The 23,331-nt window shown below is 35.1% G+C and overlaps 3 protein-coding genes across 6 annotated transcripts; 2 read left to right on the top strand and 1 right to left on the bottom strand.

Moving 5' to 3' along the window:
* Nucleotides 1-6,525: 6,525 nt before the first annotated feature.
* On the bottom strand, nt 6,526-10,067 carry LOC149384877 (SWIM zinc finger family protein). Of its 3 annotated transcripts, XM_089627264.1 has the most exons (7): nt 9,861-10,067; nt 9,508-9,781; nt 8,747-9,398; nt 8,455-8,654; nt 8,236-8,354; nt 8,110-8,132; nt 7,839-8,002 (listed from the first exon to the last, which is right to left on the bottom strand). In XM_089627264.1, the coding sequence occupies exons 2-7, from the start codon at nt 9,774-9,776 to the stop codon at nt 7,985-7,987; spliced, it is 1,281 nt and encodes a 426-aa protein (XP_089483390.1). In that variant the 5' UTR covers nt 9,777-9,781; nt 9,861-10,067; the 3' UTR covers nt 7,839-7,984. The 3 variants fall into 3 exon arrangements, with proteins under 3 accessions (XP_089483388.1, XP_089483390.1, XP_089483389.1); XM_089627262.1 differs by having other exon boundaries at nt 6,526-8,002; nt 8,110-8,354; nt 9,861-10,064; XM_089627263.1 differs by lacking the exon at nt 7,839-8,002 and having other exon boundaries at nt 8,105-8,354; nt 9,861-10,066.
* Nucleotides 10,068-10,097: 30 nt separating this feature from the next.
* Nucleotides 10,098-10,721, top strand: LOC149384878 (uncharacterized). The gene is made up of 2 exons (XM_089626189.1): nt 10,098-10,105; nt 10,349-10,721. The coding sequence occupies exons 1-2, from the start codon at nt 10,098-10,100 to the stop codon at nt 10,719-10,721; spliced, it is 381 nt and encodes a 126-aa protein (XP_089482315.1).
* A 1,573-nt stretch (nt 10,722-12,294) lies between these two features.
* Nucleotides 12,295-22,519, top strand: PEX1 (peroxisome 1). 2 transcript variants are annotated; one of them, XM_089625835.1, is made up of 17 exons: nt 12,295-12,688; nt 12,978-13,151; nt 14,178-14,277; nt 15,019-15,501; nt 15,782-16,516; nt 17,145-17,236; nt 17,805-17,878; nt 18,099-18,321; nt 19,070-19,163; nt 19,271-19,425; nt 19,563-19,793; nt 20,389-20,589; nt 20,833-20,958; nt 21,075-21,136; nt 21,245-21,362; nt 21,923-22,204; nt 22,291-22,519. In XM_089625835.1, the coding sequence occupies exons 1-17, from the start codon at nt 12,485-12,487 to the stop codon at nt 22,327-22,329; spliced, it is 3,393 nt and encodes a 1,130-aa protein (XP_089481961.1). In that variant the 5' UTR covers nt 12,295-12,484; the 3' UTR covers nt 22,330-22,519. The 2 variants fall into 2 exon arrangements, with proteins under 2 accessions (XP_089481961.1, XP_089481962.1); XM_089625836.1 differs by lacking the exon at nt 12,295-12,688 and having other exon boundaries at nt 13,134-13,151; nt 14,178-14,273.
* Nucleotides 22,520-23,331: the final 812 nt, after the last annotated feature.

The following is a 23,331-nucleotide window of genomic DNA, read 5'->3' on the forward strand; positions in this document are numbered from 1 at the left end:
GGAATGAAGGAATACACACACGTATATATACCTTCTTTCTCTTTATTTTTTCTCCTTTTATTTAGCCATTTTTGTTAGGAAAAATAACACATATATACCATCACATATATACCATGTTTGAGTGAAATGTCGAGTTTAACTTTTAATTTTCAAAAATATCGAGTTCATACCTTCTGTTTAACTAAAATGACGAAATTATACCATCTGTATAACTAAAATGGTGCAATTATACTCTGAAATGAATAACAATATCACACAAATCTCAATTTCATTGATATTTACTCTTATATAAGAAAAATCGAATCAAATCGAAATCAATACCCTAATTTTCAAATTTCCAATTTTGAAATAAAATTAGCCCTAAATTGAAATTAAATAATAAAATTCATATCTCTCAATAGATTATTTCATTCTGTATTCGAATTGCAACTCTAAATCCTTGATTATATGTTCGAATTTGTGATTTTGATGACTATCAACTGTCGATTTTTACCCATTTGCATCTTTTTGTGTTTTTCACGACTAAGAGACTGTTGTTTATTTTTTAGTTTTTAAATAAATTACATATATGGCGTGAATGAATAAATATAATTGGTGTTTATATATAAATACTAGATAGTAGCACGTGCTTCGCACGTGATTAATTGTGTGTAATTTAGAATTTATTAAAGTCAGTAGTCATTATTTTTTTTATATAAATAATAAGCAATTCAAAGTATACAAATATAGTCGATGTACATCATTCTAAATAAAAAACGAGAATAAGAAAAAAAAATTACAGTCGACCAGTATAATCCAAATATGATAAAATAAATAAATATAATCAGTCACTACATAAATTAAAGTCTACGTTGCATTCTACTTTAATGAAAAATAATTGTTACTCAGTCACGTTTTAGAAGAGAAAAGACAAGTCAAATGAAATAATAATCTTGTAGAGCAATATATGACACACCAAATCAGAGAGAGAGTGAGAGAGAGACTTATGATAAACACCTTGAATGGGAACATGACCTCCACAACTCAAATCGTGTAAAAAGATAAAAACACACACCAATAAATTCTATATGGGAGAGAAAAATCATAGAAGTTGAACACCGTTGTCTCTGCCTTTTTGAAGAATTGTGAGTGCCCTGTAAATAATCCACCAAGTAGCATAGAAAATGTGAGAAACAAATACAAAAAAAAATACTTATCCTTGTTATAATACGTGGGGAAAAAAAAATTAATTTCTTTTAGATAAATTACTACTTACCTCAAATTGATCATCTGATCAATGTATCGATGTAAGACGATGTTGACGTTTACTGCGTCTCTGATTTGAAGCTTGAGAATGTTCATCTAATAAAGGTAGGTGAAGATCCCTATAGACGGAGGAAAGGCACCCAAAAAAAAATAACATTATACCAATTCAGATTATAAGACCTGAACAACGAAGGAAAGAGAAATTGATTCGACCATCTCTCGTTCTGAAATGATCTAGCAAATTGAGTTGGTCTCGTTAGGATGCATGTTACACAAATTTTTTGTTTGATGATAAAATTTTGGGATGGTCTCTCAGACCATGAGAACCTGCGATAAAAAATAGAAAGGTAAACATAAACAGGGAAGCTTGGTTAAGAGGCAAAGAGTCGTTAAAATTGTAGAAAAGATAAGATTGAAAAATAACTACCTCTGTTCAGAGATAAATAACTAATTGAAACACCAAATCTGAGAGAGAGAGAGAGAGAGAGAGAGAGATGATATTCTTTGTGTATACATCAGTCTTCGATCCGTTGCTCGACTATGAATCAGGTCAAAATCTGTTTTTTTTTTTCTCAAAAAGTTAAGTCAATTGTATTAGAGATAGATTTTAACTCTATTCTCAAACTTTGGTTTCTTGGCATGCCTGTTACGATTGTGAAGCTAAATTCTTAATTTCCTTTGCTTTAATTAAATTTTTTTAGTAGCGAATTTATTGTACCATTGTTATACCAAGATCCAAGTTCAACTACTATTGTATTTTCTAAATAAACTTTTATTAATCACGTGCTTAGCACTGTGGAACTTGGATTCGAAATCAATGGGGATACCGTTCAGAGCTATACCATTATGACCACGGGTTGTCATGAAATTTTCCCAGTCAAGGATTGCAAGCTTTTATTTTAATTTTATATTAATTTGGTGTTTGATCAAGTCAAGATTTGGCTTAAATTTTGATTTCTTGTTTAAGTTGTGTGCTCACTAAAACTTCAGATGAAAATTAGACTTCTTTATTTAAAATGTATGATAAGGCTTATTTCAACATAGTTTTTTACTTTGCTATTAACTGAAATGTGGATTAAAATATTTATAATCGAGATAGGCATAAGTTTTCTTCTAATTTTCTAGTTCAGAACTCAGGAAGCCTGACCTTCAGCAGCTGCAACGTGTTGCTCGATAAGGAATAGAAGAGGAGATTGAGAAGAAGAGAATCAAGATCACCATAAAAAGAGTTAAGCCTTGGTCATAATCTTAATTAAATTTTCCGATTGTTTAATAATATTGACTGAGTAGTGGCACCCTCGGGCTGTTGATCACCAGCTGGCCAGCGACCAAGATGCATGTTTTTGGTTTTTTATTTTTTGCATGTTTGTTCTCCGTTTTATTTTTCCTGGTATAACGAATGTATATGTGGTATATATAACTTTTGGCTCTGGCTTAGGCTTGAACCAAAATATGCTAAATGATCTCCGCTGCGAAGTTCACTCTCATGTCCCCAACTAAAATTGTTGATTGTGATCACATCTAAGGTACTAAATCATATCAAATTTTTGTCTACACGGTTATATCGCTTAACTTAATAATAAATTCTGCTTACAATTTTATTTTGAATAAGCAAATGGACCCGGGATAAAGTTAATAAGAAAATATTCTTGCAGTCTCATTCGGAGGGTCGCTACACATATCTAGTTGGGCACAAGGCCACAAATAGTGTGTGTTGTGATTGTGTACCCATACATTATATTTGACATATCTAGTTGGCTATGTCACAATTTGTAATTACAAGGTTTAAAAATACCAATTTAACATGGAAGATGTAAGATGAAAAAAACAGCTGCATGTTGGACCTTTTATCATACTACTGAACAAACCCAGCAAAAAAAACATGCCATTTTGAAAAGAAATTTTAAAAAAAAAAAAGTGATATCAAAGTAAACTGGGAGGGATGGCTTTAAAGCACATTCAAGATAAAAAAAACTAATTGACAAGTGTGTATCTCCGTTATTTTCGATTTCAAAACTAATGATTCAAATGTTATTTCTCATAAATTGTGATTGTTCTTAGTTGTTCTATAAAATCTTATTAATTGAAAAACTATTTTTTGTTTTACCTGAATATAAATTAAAATTATTTTGACAAACATTACTCCTTTTGTTTTATAATTATTTTGACAAACATTACTCCTTTTGAATTGTGATTGTTTTATATAATATGATGATATTATTATTATCGATATATTATAAATTAGTATGATACTATTATCATGACAACTCTTATCTTTAATTTAATTGTTTCATCGTAATTTTATATTTTTCTTTTATAGTTCAAAATTGATATGTCTTTTTTATATGTGATAATATATATATATAATATTAATCGTGCTTAATTTGATCGTAATCGTGATATTACTCTAATATTTTCATAATGAGTTTATTACGTTCCTCGATCACCACCTCTTTTATGTTCATGAACTTTGCAAAAAAGCACAACTAGATATAACTACATACACCACCCAAAAGTCCACAAAACATCTCATTGATGCAAAATTAGACCGGTCCTTGTTTCGAGATAGCTAATTTTACTTGTCCTCCCACTACATTCACTCGGTCTTCGCTTAAGAAAGCTCAAGTTCTCTTTGATAGTACCGTTGTCACCTAAGCAAGATTTGTCATTCCAGCACTTCCAATATCCTCCACCATTTTGGCCCAGGATCTAAGATTAGGAACTCGTCAGGGACCACTCACTTATGTTCAAGTCAGAGGTCAACTCTGCCAACCCCAAAATCACATCCTTGCTTCATACTCTCACTGAGCCAAAAATGCCTAATAAGTTTGCAACTAAATAGAAGATGTGGAAATGTTTCTTCCTTCTAAGTTCTAACCACAAGTCTAACATGTGATTTCCAACGATATTTCTTCTCACCAGAAGCAGGCCTAAGGCAAAACAATCATATGTCATCCTTCATATGTTGTAAAAATGAATATTTGCAACTTGAAAAAGTTATTTTGCGATACAAAATTTTAACATGTTTTTACGGTAATTGGTTTAAAAAAGCACTATTTCATTCAATTTATCCTATTTTTTTAAGTTTATGTTGAGCATGCATTGTTTTAGCAAGTTCATATCAATATTTCAACAACATTTGAATTTTATAAACTTTTTTTTTTCAAGTTTAATCTATGGGATAGTTAGGCCAGTAGCACAATAGCTCACCATCTTTTTAAAAAATAGCTTAAGTTTCATTTTATTAAGAAAATAGCACACCAGACCGAAGTAAATTAATTAACTGTTTATGTTAATTCAATTTGTAAATTAAATTAACTGTTTTAATTAATTTAATTTACTTCGGCTTGGTGGGCTATTTTCTTAATAAAATAAAACTTTGTATAGAATCTTAAAAAAAAAAAGTTAGGAAATTAATTAGTTCCAACAAATTCTTGTTAATCTATATAACTTATTAAAAAAAATATAAAATCTCACTAAAAACCCATATAAAAAAGCGACATATTATATTTAAAACAAGATGTCACTGACCAAACCGGACCAGTCATCGATAAAAATTAAGACACATTTTACCCTTATATAGTCAAAATTGCGAAATATACGTTAAAGTTTCTAGTATATATCAGTGTCACCATACATAAATAAAAGGACCAAGATAATAAATAGCATCTGCTCTTATATCGCATCAAATTCCTGATGAATTAATCTATTAAATCAAGAAATTTTAAGCGTGTAACTTGCCAAATATACAATTTTTCTCAAATCGTTAGCAAGCGTTTTTTTTTTAAATATTCTTTTATTATGATAAATATTAATTTGTGTTTCTTTTCATAATAATAGAGAGCAATTATTGAACAAATTTTTTCTAGCGTATCTCACTCTCCCTTTGTTATCTCTCTCTCTCTCTCTCGCTTTATATATATATAGGCACGAAGCCAGTACCAGTTCAGAATGCACTTTTTGCTCATTTTTCATTTTATTTTTACATTTGTTACCTTCAAAATTTACAAATCAGTCCTTTTTTTTTTTTTTTTTTGCATCATGGTTCGTCCATGTATATATACATATATATACACGATTGTGTATATAAAAATTATTGTAGTTTTTGTATGATGATTAGATAGTTATGTACGAAGGCAAAATATATTCTGCTATGATTGTGTATCTTATGTTATATATTTATGGAAATTTCAAATCGTTGGTATACAAATTCTCTCGCTCTCATATTCCATATCTCAATCTAATAAAAAAAACATAATTGTTCTCTACGTTTTTTTTATTGTTTGTGCTAGATTTGTTAATTAACATTATTTTCCATGATTTTGCAGGTTTTACGTATGAAACTTGTGTTAATTACTGTAAATTTATGTTAACGTTAATGGTTTGCTAGTTTAGATTCGTGTACATAGATTCTCTTATTAATGTTACTTAGCGTTAATAGGTTCCAAGTGTCTATAGTTTTCTATTTTTAACATGAATTTTACAAAAAATTTGACTATCTGACAATTATTAGATTTTCGGTGGTTTATTTGGCTAATTTTTTGAATTTTTGATGGTTCACATTAAACTTTTGTTAATTATCGTTAATAGTTACTGTTTTCTATGGTTAATGATTGTGTATTTGCAACATTGTGCTTTCTTCGCAATTGTATCTATTTTTTTTTAAATGAGAATTAAATTGATCTGCGTTTTTAGGGAACCTGTTACCTAATTTGAGGGATTTTGGTTGTGTTTGGTAGTTAACTCAAAAAGTTTTTGTTTTCTATTTTCTAATTTTTGTAGTTGTACTGAAAAATTATTTTGCAGTTGTTTTTAAAAAGCTGTTTGGTACAGTTTTCATTTTTGTTTTTGAGAAATTGAAAAAACTGAAAAAAGTGTTTGGTACAGTTTTCATTTTTGTTTTTGAAAAAATGAAAAGAGAAGATGAGGAGAAGGAGGAGAGAAGAGAAGAATTTTTTTTTTCCAAAAACACATTTTATTTGTTTTCATTTTTCTTTACTATTTTACAAAACAACTTCAAAATTTTTTGAAATTTTTTTCCAAAAACTTAAACCAAACATAACTTTCACTTTTTGTTTTCAATTTTTTCCACTCAAAAACTGTTTTTGAGATGAATACCAAACATGGGATTTAATTTTCAAATTTTTTGTTTTTATTTTCTGAAAAAAAAAACATGGGTGGCAAAAGATATTTTGGTAAGTAAAAAAAGCAATGGCTATTTAACTAGAACATTTGAAATGTTGGTCAAAATAAAATAATAGCGTTTTAAAATGACTAATTTGCTGCCTTAAATCAACTTGCTACTTTTGTCTTTAGTTTAGATTAAGAGTGACACCTTTATTTGTCCTCCGACAATCTGAAAAAAAAAAAAAAAAAAAAAAAAAAAAGAACTGTACAGCCACAACAAAACCACGTGGATAGATTGGTGTGGGTGGCGCAAAAAAAAAAAAAAAAAGCACTATTGAAAACCTGCCAACATAATCTAAGCGCAAAGAGCGTGCCTGCTTTGCAAGTACAGCCTAACTCATCATGACCGTCAAAGATCATTTTCACTATCTCATGAATAATAAAGATAATAAACCCATCTCTGCTCAAACGACTCAATATCATCTCTCTTTCTGAATGTATACGTAGAAGCAGCCATCGCAAATTACAAGAAAAACCCCAAACAATAGTGTAACTTATTACTTCATAAGCTTGGCTGTGATCATAATGCTTGGTCAAGCTTCGCACATCTGAAGGAATGTCCACCATCCCTTATCTGCGAAGGGCAACAAAGAAGCCTCGAGTGCCATGTTGCTTGAACTGAATAGCATGAACACGCTTAAGATTTTTCATACAAAGAATAATCGAAAACTCTATTGCCGTCAGTAACCACCACTGTTACGAATCTAAGGACACGGTCGAGGACGTATAGCAGCACCAAGTATCCATAAACGACTTGAAAAAGAGCACCACGATTAGACTAACCGAGATAATCTTCTTCTTTTACGGTTCTTTTTCCTTGACACGATATCCCTTGGTGTGCCATTAGAACTAGATGGAAGAGCCGGAAGAGTCGATGGCCTGACTATTTGTGTTCTAGATTTCTTAGAAACCCAACTCAAGGGCTGATCCTTTACGATTGTTCCAATATCTTTCGAGCCGTTAAGCTCCACAAGTTTTTTTATTTGATCGTGAATCATAAGAGTCCACGCCATGGCCTGGTCCATTTCGATAGAATCATCCATCGGCTTATTCCGTAGAGTCATAAGTATCTCTTCAAAGGATTGAGAAGACATGGGAGCCTGAGAATCTTGTTTAGCTCCGCATATCATATTGACCTTAATGACGTGCTTGCAAAGGTTTCCTTGCAATGACCATGCACAATCGCAGAAAGCAAATTCCGACCCCGGGTTCCACACGAGACGCGTGACACTTGCATCTTTTTGGCTAAGCACTTTGGCAAAAAGACATTCCTTGTCATCCAAGGTAACTCCCGAGTCCGGTATTTGCAATGCTCTATGCCAAGACGTAGACGCAACATAGTCATCTTTAATGTTCTGAAAAGAGTCAGACTCGTCTGCAAAACGGTCAAGCCAGTAGCCTGAATGCAACTCGGTTGTAAGCTTATGCACTAACCAATCAACTCTCTGGAACGCTCCGAGATGTGAATCATCAAATAGTTTCATTTTTAGCTTCACGTGATACGCTTCGATGGCACCAGATGCTTCTTGGCTTGCAAGTGGTAGTGTTTTCATCATCGAAAGCCACATTTCTATTCACCCACAAAAAAGAAAATCATGTTTCTTGAGACTTCCAATCATATAGTTACAAGAGAGAGAGAGAGAGAGAGAGAGAGAGAGAGAGAGAGAGAGAGCTAACCAATCTTAGGCATCCAATAGCCTCTGAAATATTCCATGAAATCAGTTTGATCAACAAAATCTCTTGTTAATTCTTCCATGAACCTAAGAGTATCATCTCCTTTCCATATGCTGTAAACTAGTTTACCTAGGCATTTAAACATCTCCCTCTGGACCTCAATGTCATTGCATCTCTTTACAACATTCCTCAGCCACTTCCTGCGTATTCGCCAAAGGGAAAATAGAACAGGGCAAGCGAATATATCCCTGTAAAGAAAAATATCCCGGAATACAAAAACAAAATTATATATTCTACAGCTACATAAACTTAGCAAAGATAAGAACCTTAAAAAGCAAAACATCTTGCCTCATAGAATCAATCTCCGTGGCCGCGTCATCAATCAAGAACCCACTGATCCTCCACAAAGGCTCCACACTATGAGCTCTATCAAGTAATGCTTTCATCCATTTCGATACATCGGGCTTTGCAGAGCTACGAGTGATAATCCATGCAACAGGCAATGCGTGCTGTCTTGAATCAAACACAAGAAGCGAGCACAAGGGATACTACATACAAAACAGGACAAGATAAGACGACAAGTCCTTTCTACAATTGATATCCCAGAGCTTCGAGAAATAAGTTTTAAGTGGATATCTACCTTAAGCCTCTTTATACCAAATGTCGAATCCGCTGCGATGAGGCTGTGCTGGCCAAAGCGGACCATCTGTTGTAACTGCCATTCAGATTGAATTCCCAGAATGAAGGAATCAGTCTCGGAAGCGTCCTGATAAAAGAATATGGACTTGCGATTCCGCTCGATCCACAAGCGGATGCTAGCTTGATCATCGAGGTCCAGTTCATGGGTCGACCGTTTGATGATCATCCCAAGTTTGTGGACGTACTGGGACGCGTGGCTGTTGACAGCAGCGTGAGAGCCACCGTACCGCTGAATCCCCTCAATGTGTTTCTCCAACACACTCTCTTCGGGGATTCCAAGATATATCATCGACATCGTCTGTTGTTGAATCTCGTTACAAATATACGGAACTTTCTTAGCACCGGGGCCGATGGCATCTCTGTCCAGCGGCCCGTGGCAAACAAACCCAGATTTGTTCACGTGGCGCCTCTCGTGATAGATAACAAGGGCAAGCGAGGGACGGGCATAAAGCCGCTTCACTACAAAGTTACAAGTGCAGCCACGCATGGATTGAGGTCTAGCAGCGCGGTTTCTCGTATTTAGTCGGTATCTTCTGCTGGGTAATATATCCCCGCCTTCCCCGTAATTCTCAGGCCCGAAAGAACACCAATACCTTCACATAGAAAAAAAAAAGAAGACATTCTATATCTTTAGCACTTATTGAAATATTATAAAACGTAATGACTCGGGATATTGAAACACGAAACTGGGTCGAAGCTTACAATCTATATTCCAAGTAGTCGTCGTCCTTGTATTCCTTCAAGCTGCCGACAGAGCGTCTCCGACCCCTCTCAATATGGAAGCGGGTCGGGCATTCCACACTGGAGCATTCGCCGATTATAAACTCGTCGACTCGTTCATAGGGAATCAGGGCAACATCGTCCTGGTGCTCTGAACTCCCAAACTTGGTCCACGTCAGGTCAGAAGATGAGAATTCCTCCTCTGGAGGATCTTGAACAGGAATGTCGCATATTGATTCAATAATAGCCATCGGACCTGCTAGCGAAATACAATCAGACCTTATGAAAAGAAAACCCTCCAAAACACGACCTGTAGAGGAGACGAAGAAGAAGACCTGAAGTAACAGCGTCCTCTTGTCAAGCGGGGCCGAGGAACTCCACCGGGCGTTCGAGCCTCGTGGCGGCGGTCGGATGGCGATTTTTCGCAGGACGAGAGTCGGCGAGAGAGAGAGAGTGTGTTTTTATGGCTGAAAATGTGACTGCGCGAGCGCGCCCAGGGTTATTTTGTGTGGGCAAAACTTGGAGATTTGGGTTCTTTTGCAAGATGATGCACGTAAGCTTTTGTTTACGAAATGGTCCGGTCCAGTCCTTTATTTTGTTTCAGAATTTGAGACCTAATTAAACCGAGGGTGAAGCGCCTATATAGCCAAACTTTTGTAAAATAATCATACTTTGTCAACTATAAGCAAACTAGCCAACTTAATCTAGGTTAGATTAAATTTAATCCCAACGAACTATAAAAACAGAATGTAAGGTTTATGATGGCTGGATTAAAATTAATCGAGGCAGGATTAAATTTAATGACAATCTGGAAATCCAACAGATCTGAAGCAGAACCGAAACGAGGATCTGAGGTCATCGGTCACTGCCCGAAGCTTGTAACCACGCCCAACTCCGGCGGCGAAACGCCTCTGCACGCGGCGGCGAGGACCGGCGAAGCCGAGATGGTCGGGCTCATCCTGGCGGCGAGCGATGACGTGGAGGACAGCGGGGCGATGCTGCGGGCCCGCGATGCTGACGCACGCGACACGGCCCTGCACGTGGCGGTCCGGCACGGCTTCTCCGCCGTGGCTGAGCTGCTTCTTGGGCGCCACATGGACGATCAGCTCTGCCTTCGGAACCTCGCCAGAGAGTCCCCGCTGTTACTCGCCGTCGAAGGAGGTTTCCTCGACATTCGCATGTTAAAGACAGAATAGAACTAAATTTAATCGCATATTCCTAACGTGTTTTTGAGAAATGCTATTTTACCAAACAAATGAAACTATGACTATTTTGCAAAAGCCATAGTTTGGGATTGGCTAGTTCATACCATTTTTCCTTAAACCAAATGGTTTTATGCCGCTCCAATCTAATTTTAGATTGTGTTCATATCATACAAAATCTAACCAGAAAAATAGCTAAAATGTTTAACCGTCACCATCTTATCCAAATATATATATATATATATATATATATATATATATATATATATATATAAATTAGGGTCATTAAATATATAGTTACATTTATAGTTTCACATTACTATATGACCAATGTTTCGTAAATTTTAGGTAAATAATCACGTCCATGTATTTACGCGTATAAATTGACGTAAATACTTTACCTTTTTATTTTAATGAAAGGGCAAATTGACGATCTTTATAACTATGTACTTAAATAAAGCATTGTGACTTGGTAGGTCTAATTCACATTAGATGCTTGTGCTTATCCACTAAGAACAAATGAGTTAAAGAAAATAATAATTAGAAATGTGAAATGACATTTTTCATCTAGTTAATGATATTCATAGATGGTAAACATCTAATCTATTGTGGATCCCAATGTATTAAGATGTTGTGCATGTAGTATAAATCTAGAAGATACGAGATAAGAGATTGTCATCATCAATTCTATAATGGAGTTAATTGACATCAAAATTAAGCCCTTGAGAAAGTTTGGAACTTTTGTCAAGGGGCTATATTTGAAGGTTTGCTTACATGACTCCATAAGGTCTCTACAATATACTATTAAAAGAATATTAGCTAAATGAACTATTGAAATGAGATTTAATTGTGAATCAAGTACATTTAGAAAAATGTACTTGTAAATGCCACTGAAAACTAGTTTTTCACTTAAATTTACAAAAATGTCAAAATTTGATTTCGATGTTATCGTATAATGCTAAATAAATTAATATTTTGGAGATCATATGTTACTGAATAAATTTATATAAACTAAAAAGTGGTTGGAATCATGAAAAAAAAATACAATCTCTAACAAAGAGTTTTTATGTTAAAATAACTAAAAAATAATTAAAATTTAGGAATTTTTTGGAGATGCTAGTTTTTTTTAGGTAAACTTAATAAATCAAAGTTAAAGCTACCTCATATTTGAAAATAAAGTTTCATGTTGAAAAATTTAGGAAAATCAATTTTTTGAACAGGTAAAATGAACGTCCAAAATACTCATGTTAAAAAACTTCGAAACAATTAGAAACATACATGATGAAACTTCGAAATCACTAAAAAAAATGAAAGTAAAATTTTCAAAATCAATATAAAAATAAATACAAAAGCTTCGAAATTTTTTATTATTATGCAGTGGATTTGTAATTTATTATTTTTATTTTTTTTAATTATTTTGAAAGTTTTTCTTTTTATTTTTTTTAAATGATTTCGAAATTTTTACTTTTATATTTAATTGTTTAAAAATTTTTGAACAAAAATATTTTGGACGTTTTACTTATGATTTTTTATTTTTTTTAGTTTTCTTAAAGCTTTGTTCCTGAAGTTTCATTTTCTTACCCCAAAATCGCCAACTCACCATTTACTACTCGAAAATTCCTTTTAGTCCTCGAAGTTCGAAAAAAGCCTGCGAAGAGAAAGCCACTTGATCTTCTTCTTCGACGTCGCTCACTATAACACTACCCATTCACCTGTCTAGGCGGCGCGTCCTCAACACGCGCTCTAGCTTCCTTACCATGGAGTTGGAATTCGAAGTTCGTCTGTTCGCAGGAATCGAGAGCTGCTTTGTTTCGCTCCCTCTGCTCTTAATTCAAACCCTACACTCCTCCCAGCGTCGCTCCTCCTCGGACGTTCTCTCCTTGGAGCTCCGATCGACCTCATCTGAACTCCGCTGGTCCGTCGCTTGGTCCGGTGGCGCTTCTTCTTCCTCCGCAATCGAGGTATTTCATTCCCCGTTTTCAATTTACTTTCAACTCCGGTTTTAGCGTTGACTGTTGTTATAGCCATTTCGATAGTCGTTCGGTGATAAAATCAATAGTAGTGGTGATGATATGGCGCTCTTTGCTTTAATTCGATTATTCTCATTTCGAGATTCGTTTTGACTTTCATTTCAAATTTGTGACTCAGTTGTTCTTGTGTTTTTAGTTTTTGCTTTTTGTTCAGTTAGTTTTTTTCTTCATCTAATTGGTATCCTTTATTTGAAGTCAGAAAATGTGGATTTTTTTGCAGATTTCTCAGCAGTTCGCAGAGTGTATGTCTCTCGGAGAGGGCACGAGAGTTCAGGTGCGAGTACTATCAAATGTAGCGCAGGCAACATTGGTTACAATAGAGCCAAATAGTGAGGATGATTGGGAGGTTTTGGAGCTAAATGCAGAGCTTGCGGAAGCAGCTATATTAAGGCAGGTAAAGGGAAACAACTGCATTTTTGCTAAGAAATATTCTTGCTATTGAAGCTCAAATTATTTAGTTTGATTTATTATAGTGTTGGGTAAACTGGGAGAGTTGGAGATATATTTTCTCCAGGGAATCAGTTTTTTGTTAAAAATTATTCGTGTTTATTTTTTTTTGTGTGGGCATGGAAACTTGTTTAGAACTATATTCTTTATACTCCTGTGGCTCATAAGTATCATATGTTGAGCTGGGGATATATGCGTTAGAGTCTAATTACAGGTTCAATGTTTTATTGTCTAGTCTACTTGATTGTTTTGTTCTTTGTTGTTGTTCATCTAAAGTATGGATCTCACTTTGAAGTGCCCTTGTCATTAGATTTTGCTGTCTTTATTTTACATGTCAAGAATTAAGTAAAACAGACTTCGTTCGTGGTGTGATTTATGCATGGCTTCTTTCTGTCTGAGATTTAAAGTTTTCTGGATGCTTGTTCTTTGTTGCTCAATTGTTTTATCAACACATTCTAATAAATTTGAAACCAATGTTCATTAATTCATAGCCAGCTATTGTCTCACCTGACACAAAATCAAATAACCATTAGACTAAGTGTTCCACTCTGCCTCTAGCTGCCTGTTCTTTCTATTTGCATCAAGCTTTCTTTTATTGATTGTGTAAGAGTGGCATGTTCTTTCTTTGATATGTGGATAATCTAATTAGTGGAATCTGATTAATTCAAAACCATCGTTCATTCATTTAAAGGAAACTATTCACCTGAGACAACCAAAAAGAAAAAAAAAAAAATAGACAAATTGCTTCACTCTGCCTCTAGTTGTTTGTTCTTTCTCTAAGCATCAAGCTTTATGTTCTTTGTTGTTTAAGGCGGTAACACGTCCACTCTTTGATCCGTTGAGCAATCTATTTAGTGGAATCTTTCTTGTCTTCTAAATACATTTAACCTCTCTGATTTCTTTCTCATTGTAGTATTTTTCAACATCTTTTCCATGTAGTCTCTTTTCATTCTCTAAGCTTGGATGAATACAGGTCAGGATAGTCCATGAGAAAATGACATTTCCTCTGTGGTTGCATGGCCGTACTATCATCACATTTTGTGTGGTTTCAACTTTCCCCAAGAAATCGGTGGGTAAGAACCTGATGTTCATGGTTTGGATTTTCTTGGCCTAAATTTCTATGAATTTTTTTGGACATTTTTTTTATCGTATTTTTTCATTAAAATTAAAGCATTCTTCTTTTCCTAATTGAAAAACTGGGATACCATCTGGATATAGTAATTTGAATCTTCCATGCAACCTTTTGCTTTTCAGAGCTATATTTATGTAGTGGTTGTTCCTGGATGATATTATACTTCAGGTTGAGCTATTTTTTTTAGTAATATTTGATTTTCCTACTGATTTTTTGTTTTGTTTTTTGTTTCAATTATTAAAATTTGAACTAAGCTCCAATTTCCTACTTTAGATGGAGGTCGTTCGTAGCATTCCAATCTCTTGAATGTTGGTATTTTAGCTCATTTCAATTTGTCGCCTACGTTCTAATTAACTGTTTCCTTGTTTTTTATTGCCTTATACACTATGAGTTTTCTGGATTTACTTTGCAAACTAGAGCTTTACACTTTTGTATTAGTCTCCAAAGAATAGGAATTTAGCTAATACATTTCAGATCTCATTAAAGCTTGTAAAATTTCTTAAAATCTGCATTCTCTCTTGTTTGGCACTTGCAACTTATGTTAGAGAAATTCTGTGATTCCAAGAAATATGTCAACACCTTCAGTCTTGTATGAAGCAAGAAATATGTCAACACCTTCAGTCTTGTATGAAGATACTTCAGGCGATGTGAAATGTAAGTCTAACATAAGTATCTTTTGCAGTGCAACTCGTGCCAGGAACTGAAGTTGCAGTTGCTCCAAAAAGAAGAAAGAAACCTGGGGAGTTAGATAAAGAGTCCTCAATGTTGTCTTCTACTAAATCACAAAATTCAAGAGCGATGTTACGTATACAAGAAGCAGATAATAATATATTGATTCACAAAAGTAAAGTTGAAAGTGTTGAGCTTAGTGTAGTTCTCACTTCTGTTGCAATTGTTCACCCAGAGACTGCAAAAGAGCTTGGATTGAATTCACTTCAGGTAGTAGCTATAGTACCTCGTATGATCTCCAATGAGAGTGGGAAAGATTCTGGAAAAGATGGTTTGGGTGCAAAAAACAATCTCACTACTAAGGGTTCAAATAACATAGGTACCAAAGAAAGTCGTCATGTAATTGTTCAGCTGTTGTTTTCAGATTCAGTGGCGAAAGGACATGTTATGATTGCTGAATCTCTTCGTCTTTACTTGAGGGCGGCCCTACATTCATGTATGTTTTCCTCTCCTTGTTCCAATGATATCATATTTGTCTTAACGTTATTCTGCGTAGCTGTTGGGTGAGATGAGAATTAATGTGATATTATTTTGGTGTTGTGTTTTTCTTCATGAATATATATAATATTGTACGATAACATCACAAATTTTAGAAAGCTGTAAATGGAAAGGGAAACAAAGGATAAATATGGTTTTTTGAGTATTTTTTTTTGGTTTTTATTTTATTTTTATGCTTGAGAACATTTCATGATTGTAAGCATTTTTATCATATGCAGGGGTTTATGTTAAGGGATGCAACATTGCAAGGACAGATATCCCCTCGATTTCCCTTTCCCCTTGTCATTTTAAGATGATAGAGAAAGCTAAGAATCTTGAGAAAAAAGGCCTTGAAGACGTGGTAAGACCTAAGAATGGCAGAACAAGAAATAGACTTCACAAGAACAGATCCCTTGCATATACTAATGTTGAAGATTGGTCAGCCCATGGTGAAGTTATTTCTGCTCTTTCAAGAGAATCTCATTGCCAAGAAGACGGGAAAGCTAAGCTTGATGATGGGATGGGTTTGCAAAATCTTGTCAAGGCATGGTTTCTTGCTCAAGTTGACGGCATTTCATCTAGTGCTGGTGTACAAGTGAATTCTTTGTTTATTGGAATTGAAACACTGGTGCACCTTGAGGTGATAAGCTGTAAGTCTCGGTCTCATGAGGATATTCAGGCACTGTCTAATAGTGTCCTTGAGAATATGAATAAGACAAAGAAGCTACCAGCTGAGATTCTGTATGCATTAAGAATTCCGATGGAACCTCATACATGCTGGCCAGTGTATGAGCTTGTAATTGGTGAAATAAACAAAGGGAAAAATAATTCGCATGGTACATTACTAGAAAAGCTGGAAATAGGCGATCCTGTATCCTTTATAAGTGTCAAAGAAAATGTCTTTGAGGACTATATGACTACTGATATATCTGCCCTAAGCTGGATGGGGACAACTACTTCAGACATTATAAATAGTAGGTTCTCTTCCTTCATCCAAAGATTTGATGATATTTTATGTTCCCTCCTTTAGTTCTCTTTACCTTATATCTCGCTCATTTGTTTTGGCTGCATACCAGCCTACCCTGTAAAAGTGAACGTCTAGGTTTGACCGTCTCCTCATAAGTCATTCTTAGTGTGCATGTACTAATAAGTATGATTTTACCTTAACCGAGAAATGAAAAGCATCTAGATATCTATTGATGGTCAAATCTACTTATATTTTTTTGGGGCCAGTAAGATTTGGCCATAACAATTTCAGTCTTTTTAGGCTAATAGATATGTTTCCCCTTGTTTAAACATGAGATCTATATGTACATTGCTAGAAGCAAAACGGTATCAGTATATGCTTACACAAAACATCCACCACTGACAGTGAACGTTTCGTCGCCAAGGACTTCTTCAATTTTCTGTCGATTGCAAACTATAATGTGATAATTGTAATGCAAATGCTTTGTGCCACTGAAAGGTTTTTTTTGTTGTTTTTGTTTTTGTTGTTGTTTTTTTTGTTTTTTTTTGTTTTTTTTTGTTTTTTTTTTGTTTTTTTTTGTTTTTTTTGTTTTATCTTTGTATTTGTTTTCAAACCTAATCCTGGTTAAAATATAGGGATGACGGTATTGCTATCCCCTGCTTCGGGAAAGTGGTTCAGTTCATATAATCTTCCTCTTCCAGGACACGTATTGATTCACGGACCTCCTGTAAGTGCTCTTGAATCGATTGACATGTTTGTGGTACAGTTATTTAGAGTCTAGAGTTACAATCTGTTGATTATCCAACCACGATGTAAATGAGACGAGAATATTAACCGAGAGCTATCTAATAATTAACTGGAACCTACACACCCTCACTTGCTCCCAGATGTCATCTGCCCTGTTTTCCAACCTGTCAAATCTTCTCTTATTAGGATCTAGCAAGAATCCTCATAGAATCGCTGTCTATCCAAACAAGTATTCTACTCCCTAAGATTGTTGGCTTTTGCCGGTGGACTTTATTCTTATCTCTTATTCAACCTGAGAAAATTCACACCAGCTTTCCATCTTTATTCTTATCTCTGCAATTCGCCAAACCAAAGGTTTATGTGCAATTCTAAGAGAATACCCAATATACTCCTTATCTTTGCTAAAGGCAACTCAAATCATTTGGCTAAGCTGACGATGGGTGATGAAATGGCTTAGTATATTGCTTTTCTTTGTCTAAGATGCTTCCCTTCAGTTTAATATATTTTTATTTAATTTTGTATTTGATTTTTTTTTTTTTTTCATTTAGGGCTCTGGAAAGACATTATTGGCAAAAGCTGTTGCAAAATTTCTTCAGGGGCGGGAAGGAATCTTAGCTCATATGTAATAGTTGTATTCTTTATTTTGTATTTTCTTTCACCTATTTCTCGTTTTAGTTTTTGGTTCTTAAGGTACAAAGACTTCTAATTATTGAAAATAGTGAAAATACTCTAAAATAGAAGACCTCTACTCAGTTATTTATTCCAGGATATTACTAGTCCTGGTGAATTTGAGGTTTGTCGGGCCCGAATTCTTGTTTAATATCTTGGGCTTTTGTCTGCAGAGTTTTCGTATCTTGCTCTAAACTTGCTGTTGAAAAAGCCACGTCCATTCGACAAGCATTATCCAGCTTCATAACCGAGGCGTTAGATACTGCACCATCTCTTATCATCCTTGATGATCTTGACTGCATTATTCCGTCCTCTTCTGAATCTGAGGGACCTCAATCTTCAAGTCCTGTTACTGCACTCACAGAATTTCTTATAGACATTATTGATGAATATGGGGTATTAATCTTGCTATGATTCATTCTTATTATCTAGTAGTAAAAAAAATAAATCATGTTGCTGTGGTTAATTGTTTATTCAATCAGAGTAGCATCCACCTTTTGATTAAAGGGAAAGAAATAAAAAATAACATCAAGCTGATAAGTTTACTAGTATGTTGTCTTTTTAGTCATTTGGTGTACCAGCTTATTTGTAGAACGTGTCATCATTGATTATAGATCCTTTACAACTTGTATATCTGGGTCATTCTAGACTATAGTTGTGCTACTATGCACCTTTGGGATTTGTTCTATTTCCCTGTTTAGTCGGTATCTGGTTTTGTATTATATTGGTTGAGTTTTCCTTTTGCATACCTTTGCGTTTTCTTCTATTTTCCAGCTTACTCGGTATCTGGTTTTATGTTGTATTGGTTGATTTTCTTTGCCCGACCTTATTAGGGACTGACCATGTTTTGTTCGATGTTAGTTTCTTTTCTCCAGAATATTTGTCTGTAACAAATCTTGCTTCTCTTAAAAAAATAATATATTTTAGAACAAATCCCAAAGGTGTATCTTGTGTCTGTAATGTGTAATTCATCATCCTTTTATTTTATAAGTGATTTGCCTTTTTAAATTAATGGTGATAGTGTACAATTATTGGTTTTTTTTTTTTTTTTTTTTGATAATCGGATTCAATAATGACGCCTGGCTGCTATTTCGTGGTATTTATCACTTCATGTTGCTAATACAATGTCGGTTGCAATGAATAGGAAAAGAGGAAGAGCTCCTGTGGGATTGGCTCTCTTGCGTATATTGCGACTGCGCAGTCTTTGGATAGCCTTCCTCAGTCATTGTCTTCTTCAGGTAGGTGCTATTTGGTTCATTTGTAATGGTTACACATATCCTGAAGAAGTAATGATATCTTAACTACTTTCTATGTAATCCTTTTGTTTTTGACCTATTCCGTGCAGGAAGGTTCGATTTCCATGTTCAGCTGCCTGCTCCTGCGGCCTTGGAACGTGCAGCTATACTGAAGCATGAGGTTCAAAAGCGTCGATTGCTGTGTTCTGAAAGCATCCTGCAAGATGTGGCTTCAAAATGTGAAGGCTACGATGCATATGACCTGGTATTCTGATTGCTTACGTTCTTCATATATGTGAATTATTTAGTAGAATGCCATGTTTTTTTGCTTATAGTGCGTACTTTTATGTTTGGAAGATCTGGATGCTCTTTTACTGATGCTGAACATTGCCATTCTATCAGGAAATATTGGTTGATAGAGCTGTTCATGCTTCTGTTGGTCATCATCTGGTTTCCCGTTCTTCTTCTGACAAGAGCGAGGAGGCTGCTTTAATCAGAGAGGATTTTTCCAAGGCTATGAATGATTTCCTTCCAGTTGCCATGAGGGAGGTTTCTAAGTCTGCTCCTGATAGTGGCCGGGCTGGCTGGGATGATGTTGGTGGTCTCATTGATATTCAGAAGGCTATTAAGGAGGTACCCTATTTGTTATTTTCTGACCTCATTGAGATATATATGATAAGTTGCCCTGAGAAATTTATATTTTTGTTCTTCTTTTGCCTGGTTACTGTCAGAAGATATATGGAATATGGCATGTTTATACTACAAGATAATTGAATTAGTATAATTATTAGTTTGTTCCTATCAGGGATCCTGTCTCTTATTTCATTTACTTTGACGCTTCCTTCCACGAGCCATTCAAGCTGTACATGTAAATGACTAAACAATTGTTTAGGAAGTCTTTCACGAGTTATGTTCACTTAGAAAAAATGATTCCGAATGGAGAGAAGGTTGATCCTGAAAGGAAGAAGGTCCAATAGTTCTCTTTTGTTTAATAAAAGTAGTAGTTCTCTATTGTTGATCTAATTAGAGATTGTTATAGCCTGATTGCGAATTTTATTTGACAATATTACTATATTTTTCAGTGAAAAAAAAAAAATCAGTGAGACAATGATGAGTGCATGGCTTTGCATTTCGACTCATTTACCGGCATTGTTATAATATATTTCCATCAATGCTCTATTTCTCCTGTAATCTGATGCTAAATTGTATCTCTTATCTCATTTACCAGATGATTGAGTTGCCTTCAAAGTTCCCAAACATTTTTGCACAAGCACCTCTACGTTTGCGATCAAATGTTTTGTTATATGGCCCCCCTGGCTGTGGCAAGACACACATAGTTGGCGCTGCTGCTGCTGCTTGTTCATTACGTTTCATCTCTATCAAAGGGCCCGAGCTTCTGAATAAGTACATTGGTGCTTCCGAGCAAGCCGTATGAGCCAAACTACATATTTTCCTTACCAAAGAAAGCCATTTGAAAATTGTTTAGTGCAACCTAAATATCATGTTCTTGACAGAAAATTAAACATAGATTGTGGGGCAAATTAATATATAAGGGACCCACTGTTACACGGAGAGAAGATATGGACATAGTTAATCCTATTTCCAATATATGAACTCCAACATGTAATGGTTTCTTCATGAAGTTGATACCTTCTTGTATGTTGCCTTATAGGTTCGTGATATATTCTCAAAAGCAGCTGCTGCGGCACCATGCCTTCTATTCTTTGACGAGTTTGACTCTATTGCCCCAAAAAGAGGACATGACAACACCGGAGTTACTGACCGTGTCGTTAATCAGGTCAGTGAATTTCTTGTTTGCCTTTTACCTTCCTCGATTGTTTTGTTTATTTTATTTTATATATTATTATTATTATTATTATGTGTGGTCTCTTAAAACGATTTTTTATATTGCAGTTCCTTACTGAATTAGACGGTGTTGAAGTATTGACCGGTGTGTTTGTTTTTGCAGCTACAAGGTTAGACTGTTGTGGTTGTCATGAGTATTATGTTTGAATCTTTATATATATAATTTGTTTCAATGACTTACTTCCTTATTTTATATTCTTTATCTAAATGTCAAGCAGTAGACCAGATTTACTTGATGCTGCACTTCTAAGACCTGGTCGGCTAGACCGTCTTCTTTTCTGTGATTTCCCATCTCCACGTGAAAGATTGGATATTCTTACAGTTCTTTCTAAAAAGGTACTTACTATTTCAGCCTCTTTCTTTTGATTTCCAATACATTATGTGAGGTAATATAACCTTGTAGCCCCCAGAAATTAAGCCTCTTTCTTTTGTTTCCCCATACCTTATTCGGTATTGGTCAGGGATTGGCATAGTGCCATTTGAACGATTGTATTTTTCTTCTAGTGGCTGGTTTTGTCCCTCTTGTTTCCAAGCTGACGTGTTGGTTAGCATTTGGTCTGGTTTTTGGGGTTAAAAAGGACAAACAGTACTGTACTTTTTGTCTATTTGGCAATATTGTTTATTTAAAAATAAAACTATGGTAAGAAATCTTAATGTTGCTTCTATTGCTGATCAACTCAAAATTTACCTTGCCACAAAGGAAAAACTCTCTTTAAAGAAGCCACGTTCCAGCAGATTGAATGAACTTAATGTGTTGACGTCAAATTGTAAAAGCAGACCTATAGTACAATTTACTCATAGATGCTCCAAGAGATAGTAAAGCTTCTCTCTCTTTATACTATTTTTTTAGTTGCAACAGACGTGAAACATATTTTTTTATCTCAAAATTGGTGCAGCTACCACTGGCCAGTGATGTTGATTTGGATGCCATAGCTTACATGGCTGAGGGTTTTAGCGGGGCCGACCTTCAAGCACTGCTCTCAGATGCACAGCTTGAAGCAGTCCACAATCTCTTGGCCGGTGAAGCCTATGAAATCACCAAGAAGCCACTCATTACCGATGCTCTATTAAAGTCTACTGCGTCCAAGGCAAGACCATCCGTTTCGGATGCTGAAAAGCAGCGACTATATGGAATTTACAGCCAGTTCTTGGATTCAAAGAGATCTCTTGCCGTACAGGTTCTTTAATTTTACATTTTGCTGACAGTCTGCTCTTGCGTTGGTTTTAGGATATACAACTGAGTCAAAAGTTTTTTGCTTTGCAGTCACGAGAAGCAAAAGGCAAGAGAGCAACCTTAGCATAACGTGACGAGCTTATTTATTTATTTATTTATTTATTTTTTCTCGTTATTTTTGTAAAAGTTAGCAGATCACAGATTTTAATAATGTGACGAGCCGAAATCCTGGCCTGAGATGAACGGGGCTTTCTATTACGTTCTTGAATAATTGGGATGAAGCTCGTGCAAGAGCGTTTTGACTTGGCTTATCTGCAAACACCCTTTGGTTTTGTTAGGTTATTTGAAAGACAGTTGCATGAAGTTGATACATGAATTCAATTCCTCTGGGGGAGTCCCACACAAGGAAGTGTTTCTAGGCTGGACTGTTATGATCTCCGCAGAAAATTTAGATAGATTAAGATCTTATAATCACCTACTCATTTACTGCTTCGCGTGTGGAAGAGGAATCGTGGGATTTTTTTGGGTGAAATGACAAACTACTTGTGAGCTAAATCAGTTATTTTTATAGCAATAAACTTGAAGCGGAAATTTAGTGGCAACATTAAGTACTTATAAGATGATCATCAAGCAAAGCGCTCACATATATACCGAGGGACGAAGCTCTAAGTTTTGCTTCATCACTATTTCGCGCAACCACTAGTTGTTTCTTACACGAGATCACCAAATATAAAAAACAATAGCCCAAAGTCGGTCGACGATTAGTAGGAGAACATTCCCAATTTGTATCAATGTACACTTCAACTATCATGCTTCGACTCTTCTTGAAAAAAATAACTTGTCTAGCAGTTCCTTTTCAATACTTGAGAATCTGATACACTGCCTTAAGACGGCTTGCTATGGGCTGTGCATAATCTGATTCACGCAACTCACAGCAAAGGTGATGAACGATCTAGTATGAGATAAGTAGATTAGCTAGCCTGGTAACTTATAATAGTGACCTCTATCGACTGCCTGATCGTTGTCGTAGTTGTTGCTAAGTTTCACGCTGGAATACATCGGAGTATCTACAGGTTTGCATCCAAACATTCTGATGACCATAAACGTGGCTAAAATATTTCGCTTGTGATA

Source organism: Urtica dioica, chromosome 9 (assembly GCF_054948205.1).
Source record: "Urtica dioica subsp. dioica isolate 48M chromosome 9, U.dioica_male_clone48M_v1_H2, whole genome shotgun sequence".
NCBI lineage: Eukaryota > Viridiplantae > Streptophyta > Magnoliopsida > Rosales > Urticaceae > Urtica > Urtica dioica.